This window comes from Anoplopoma fimbria, chromosome 11 (assembly GCF_027596085.1).
Source record: "Anoplopoma fimbria isolate UVic2021 breed Golden Eagle Sablefish chromosome 11, Afim_UVic_2022, whole genome shotgun sequence".
Classification (NCBI taxonomy): Eukaryota; Metazoa; Chordata; class Actinopteri; order Perciformes; family Anoplopomatidae; genus Anoplopoma; species Anoplopoma fimbria.
Genome location: NC_072459.1, coordinates 480,997 through 487,024, shown reverse-complemented (window position 1 = coordinate 487,024; position 6,028 = coordinate 480,997). Strand labels below are relative to the sequence as shown.

The window sequence follows — 6,028 nt, the reverse complement described above, 5'->3', positions numbered from 1 at the left end:
AGTGCCTGGCCAGTTAGAGCTTTGTAGGTGAGGAGAAGGATTTTAAAGTCTATTCTTGATTTAACAGGGAGCCAGTGCAGAGAAGCTAATACTGGAGTAATATGATCTCTTTCCTTAGTTTTTGTTAGAACACGTGCTGCAGCATTCTGGATCAACTGTAAAGATCTAAGAGACCTATTAGAGCAGCCTGATAATAAGGAGTTACAGTAATCTAGAGGTAACAAATGCATGAGCTAGTTTTTCTGCATCACTTTGAGACAGGATTTGCCTGATTTTCGCAATGTTACGTAAATGAAAAATGGCTGTCCTTGAGATCTGTTTTATATAAGAGTTAAAAGACAGATCCTGATCAAAGATAACTCCGAGGTTCTTAACGGTAGTGCTGGATGCTACAGCAATGCCATCTAGAGAAACTATATCGTTAGATAATTGAATTCGAAGGTGATCTGGGCCTAGTAGGATAACTTCTGTTTTTTCAGAGTTTAACATTAAAAAGTTACAGGTCATCCAGGTTTTTATGTCCGTAAGACATGCTTGAAGTTTAGAGAACTGGTTAGTTTCATCTGGCTTAATTGATAGATATAACTGGGCATCATCTGCATAACAATGAAAGATTACTGAGTGTTTTCTGATAATATTCCCCAAGGGAAGCATATATAAGGTAAATAAAATAGGTCCAAGAACAGACCCCTGTGGAACTCCGTGACTAACCCTGGTTTTCATCGAGCTTTCATTGTTTACATATACAAACTGAGATCGGTCTGATAAATACGACTTAAACCAGCTGAGTGCGGTTCCTTTAATGCCTATATACTAGTACCACACAGTGAGAATACTGTGTTACAGTTAAAGTACTAGTACCACACTGTGAGAATACTGTGTTACAGTTAAAGTACTAGTACCACACTGTGAGAATACTGTGTTACAATAAAAGTAATCAGTAATCTGTATATATTGTGTACTCATTATCTGTCTGCTATTGAACGCCTCTTCACCACGAGGAGAGGAACCAATCAGAATTTAAAAATATTTATTGGATTAGAATCAAATGTAAATATAATGCATATAAGAGGTGCTAGTATTTAATCCTACCTACCCTATGTACTCTGTGTAAATACACATATAACGTTTATTGTTTTCCACGCTGTCGTAATTAACAGAAAAAGAAAGAGATAAAAAAATAAATAATTATGGGCAATATTAATATATAACAACAACTTCCGGTGTAATCTGTCACATTTTATTTGGGAGGCTGAAAGAGTCGCTGCATGTTTCAAACTTGTCGCATAATCAGGAAAGAGCTCTGCGTAGACACTGTGGCAGCGCTCTCTTCTGATTGGTCGATCATAGATACGCTCATTCTGGCCAATCAGAGAGCAGCTTGGTTGTTATATAAAGGCAGGCTTGGATACATTCGGGACATTCTTTGATTTTACTCAACGAAATAAACTACAAGATGTCTGGACGTGGAAAGGGAGCCGGTAAGACCAGAGCGAAGGCGAAGAGCAGGTCCTCCAGGGCCGGCCTGCAGTTCCCCGTCGGCCGTGTCCACAGACACTTGAGGAAGGGTAACTACGCCCAGCGTGTCGGTGCCGGAGCTCCGGTGTACCTGGCGGCGGTGCTGGAGTACCTGACCGCTGAGATCCTGGAGCTGGCTGGAAACGCTGCCCGCGACAACAAGAAGACCAGGATCATCCCCCGTCACCTGCAGCTGGCCGTCCGCAACGACGAGGAGCTCAACAAGCTGCTGGGCGGAGTGACCATCGCTCAGGGCGGCGTGCTGCCCAACATCCAGGCGGTGCTGCTGCCCAAGAAGACCGAGAAGGCCGCCAAGAAGTAGAGACCCGACCCGGCTACACACACCCACAACAACCACCACAACAACCACAACGGCTCTTTTAAGAGCCACCACATCCACTAAAGAGATGATCCTAAAACCAACAACCTACTATAATAGCTGTACTTAAATTAATATTAATATAAATGACGTATTAGTTACAGCAAAGTCATCAAAGCTATAACTGTATTTACAATTTAATTTATTTTGTCCCCCTGTATATTTAATTAATACAATTGTGCTGTTTTCAATGGTTGCAGTTAAGAACAATAATTATTATTTAAATAATTAAGATAAATGCAAGTCTTGTTGGAATGTATATAAAGTTATTTTTACATTAAAGTTCTTATTCCTCTTGATTACTGGCTGCGTTACTTTAATATAATGTATATAAGGTGCTAGTATCCATGGATTCCTGTACTATATAAATACAAATATAGGGTTTATGGTGTTCCACATTATGTGCATTAAATGTGTTTGACGTGTTCAATAAAGACTTTAAATAAAATATAAAGCAAAATAAATCAGCTGATCATCAGGAGTGAAAGGACGACCGTTAGATTATGAATAAAAGGCGGGAAGAGTGAGGCCCCGCCCACTGGAGCGTGCGGTCCTCTATTACGTCCGCAGACGAGCTTTAAGTACAGAAGGTCGTTCGTCTCTCCTCTCATTCGTTTGTAACGATCTATCATCAGCTGACTGACGATGAGCGGCAGAGGAAAGGGCGGGAAAGGACTCGGTAAAGGAGGCGCTAAGCGTCACCGTAAAGTTCTCCGTGATAACATCCAGGGAATCACCAAACCCGCCATCCGCCGTCTGGCTCGCCGCGGCGGAGTGAAGCGTATCTCCGGTCTGATCTACGAGGAGACCCGCGGTGTGCTGAAGGTGTTCCTGGAGAACGTGATCCGTGACGCCGTCACCTACACCGAGCACGCCAAGAGGAAGACGGTGACCGCCATGGATGTGGTGTACGCCCTGAAGAGACAGGGCCGCACCCTGTACGGGTTCGGAGGCTGAACACCGGGACTCCACCTCACAAACAACGGCTCTTTTAAGAGCCACTCACTCCGTCTAAGAGCCAGAGATCCTCATGACATAAATCATAATAAATATATATATATATGTATGTATGTATGTATGTGTATATATATATATATGTATGTGTATACATATATACACATATGTATATATATATATATATATATATATATATATATATATATATATATGTGTATATATATATATATATATATATGTATGTATATATGTATATATATATGTATATATGTGTATATATATATATATATATATATGTGTATATATATATGTGTATATATATGTGTGTATATATATATATATATGTGTGTATATGTATATATGTGTATATATATATATGTGTATATGTATATATATATATATATGTATATATGTGTATATGTAGTGTCTTTACTTCTGCGTTGTGAATGTATTTTTAAGACACTTTGAATACATCTTTACAGTTGTTTTTATTGTCTGTCCAGCAACAGCTAAACCGATAACAGGCTTCCAGAGTTTGTCTTCCACGCTGACCTCCAGCATGTACATGATACCTGCTACTGTGGAAACAACACAGTGTCTGGATGAAGGGCTGCTTCGTATTCGTTTACTGCACTTATCCTATTCGTAGTAGTTTGTAGCACTTATTATATTCGTATTAGTCTGTTGCAATTATTGTTTTCGTAGTAATCTGCCTCTGCACTATACTTTTGCTCTGGTTTATGCTTTAAGATGCTTGTTTAAGAAAGGAGATGCACTGATGACTTCTGGTGACTAGTAGTTCTCTTGAATACCTATGTTGAATACACTTCCTGTAAGTCGCTTTGGATAAAAGCGTCTGCTACATGACTGTAATGTAATGTAATAATGTAATGTAATGTAATAATGTAATGTAATAATGTAATGTAATAATGTAATGTAATGTAATAATGTAATGTAATGTACTGTAATGTAATGTAATAATGTGATGTAATGTAATAATATAATATAATGTAATGTAATGTGATGTAATAATGTAATGTAATGTAATATAATGTAATAATGTAATAATGTAATGTGTAATAATGTAATATAATGTAACAACAGACAGCAGCGTGCCTTCCCCAGAGGAGCCCCCCCCATGGAAGCGCGGGTAATGTCACTGTCAAAATAAAACTCACACTCCACTTCCGCCAGTACTCACCGACCCCCCCTTCAAAATAAGAGTGTCTACTTTAGTAGCTGCGGGAATTTACTGTTATTCAATACATATAACAACAAAATACTCCTACTACATTCACCTCCACTGTTTTGACTATATGACTACATGACCCTTCTCACCCACAAGATATCATTTATAACTTTGTTTTCTTATATACAGCTGTGCCTTTCCCTTACTAACCATATAAACCAGCCAAACCAGTTCAGAAACTATCCAACTAAGGATCAGGATAAGGTGGTGATCAGTCACACGCTCAACCATGGGAAACGTGCCATATACACACTTTAAGGCTGTGGAAACACAATGTCAGTAATGTGTACCTAAGATAACAGACAGCTGCATCCCACCCACAGTTATGCTCCCCCAAAACCGGTAGAAGCAACTACACGGGAGGGAAAGACGCCGGAACCAAGAAGGGCTCAAAGAAAGCCGCGTCTTTGCTCCACCATCACCTCCAGGGAGACCAGACCGCCGTCCGTCTCCTCCTGCCCGGCGTGTCTGAGGGCACCAAGGCCGTGACCAAGCACACCAGCTCCAAGAGAAGCTGCTGCTGGAAGACCTCCTCCTGTAAGACACGAGTTCTGCTGGTACTACTGCAAAATACTTCAATAAATGTGCTGAATGTGACAGCCTCTGGGTTAGTTACATTAACATATATGAATATATATTCATGACATATTACACATCTGTTCTAACTAGAAGGTCAACTTCTTAGGTCACTGAGCCCTCATAAAGACCTGCAGCTCTGAATTGATTTAAAATAGTTAGTTTTTATGTTTTGAGGCTGATCATTCCTGAGTGTTGGTTGATGAGTTATGTAATTCCAATTTACCCTGAAACATTGAGCCTAATAAATTAATTAAACATAATCATATTCTGGATTATTTAATAATGACATCACAATCCCAAAACATACAGACGTTAATAATTCATAAATAAGACAAACGCATTCCGCCGGTAGAAATCAGTCCTTATGAGCAGGACACAGTATAAATACACAAAACACAGTATTAATACAGACTTTATATATTCATGTTTATATATATATATATATATATATATATATATATATGATTCTTGATTTGTCTTTATGCACCAAAACACAAACAGTGAAGCAGATAAATCATTTAATCCTCCTGAAGAGTGTGCGTGTGCGTCAGGGATGAACGGCTTGGTGTTGTTGTGTAAAGTTGTGGAGACGTGGCTTCAGGTTTCCACTACGCAAGGTGAGACACACACACACACACACACACACACACACACACACACACACACACACACACACACACAACACACACACACACACACAATAAATACAATCTAGTTGTGTTTCTTTTCAGTAGTCTGAGAGGAACATGTAGCTACAGAAATTATGTTAACGTTTAGACATTAAACTTCTGAGCTGTAACACCTCTCTCTCCTCCTCCCCTTCCTCTCTCCCCCTCCTCTCTCCTCCCCTTCCTCTCTCTCCCTCCTCCCCTCTCCCCTTCCTTCCTCCTCCCCTCCTCCCCTCCCCCTCCCTCCTCCTCCTCCCCTTCCTCTCCTCCTCCTCCTCCTCCTCCCCTCCCTCTCTCTCCTCCTCCTCCCCTTCCTCTCCTCCTCCTCCCTCCCCTTCCTCTCTCTCCTCCTCCTCCTCCCCTTCCTCTCTCTCCTACTCATCCTCCCCTTCCTCTCTCTCCTACTCCTCCTCCCCTTCCTCTCTCTCCTCCTCCTCCTCCCCTTCCTCTCTCTCCTACTCCTCCCCTCCTCCTCCCCTTCCTCTCTCTCCCTCCTCCTCCCCTTCCTCTCTCTCCTCCCTCCCCTCCCCTCCTCCCTCCTCTCCTCCCTCATCCTCCTTCCCTTCCCCTCTCCTCTCCTCCTCCCCTCCTCTCCTCCTCCTCCCCTTCCTCTCTCTCCTCCTCCTCCCCTTCCCTCTCTCCTCCTCCTCCTCCTTCCCCTTCCTCTCTCTCCTACTC

The 6,028-nt window shown here is 41.5% G+C and overlaps 2 protein-coding genes across 2 annotated transcripts; both read left to right on the top strand.

Annotated features, from left to right (window-relative positions):
• The first annotated feature begins 1,415 nt into the window (after positions 1 to 1,415).
• On the top strand, positions 1,416 to 2,323 carry LOC129098018 (late histone H2A.L3-like). Its single transcript, XM_054606965.1, has one exon. The coding sequence runs from the start codon at positions 1,457 to 1,459 to the stop codon at positions 1,838 to 1,840; it is 384 nt and encodes a 127-aa protein (XP_054462940.1). The 5' UTR covers positions 1,416 to 1,456; the 3' UTR covers positions 1,841 to 2,323.
• Positions 2,324 to 2,542: 219 nt separating this feature from the next.
• On the top strand, positions 2,543 to 2,877 carry LOC129098017 (histone H4). The gene has a single exon (XM_054606964.1). It carries the CDS (start codon positions 2,543 to 2,545, stop codon positions 2,852 to 2,854), a length of 312 nt encoding a protein of 103 aa, XP_054462939.1. The 3' UTR covers positions 2,855 to 2,877.
• The last annotated feature ends 3,151 nt before the right edge of the window (positions 2,878 to 6,028 follow it).

Excerpts from the sequence above, each read along its gene's own strand:
- LOC129098017 (XM_054606964.1), top strand. The coding sequence starts at position 2,543 with ATGAGCGGCAGAGGAAAGGGCGGGAAAGGACTCGGTAAAGGAGGCGCT.
- LOC129098018 (XM_054606965.1), top strand. The coding sequence starts at position 1,457 with ATGTCTGGACGTGGAAAGGGAGCCGGTAAGACCAGAGCGAAGGCGAAG.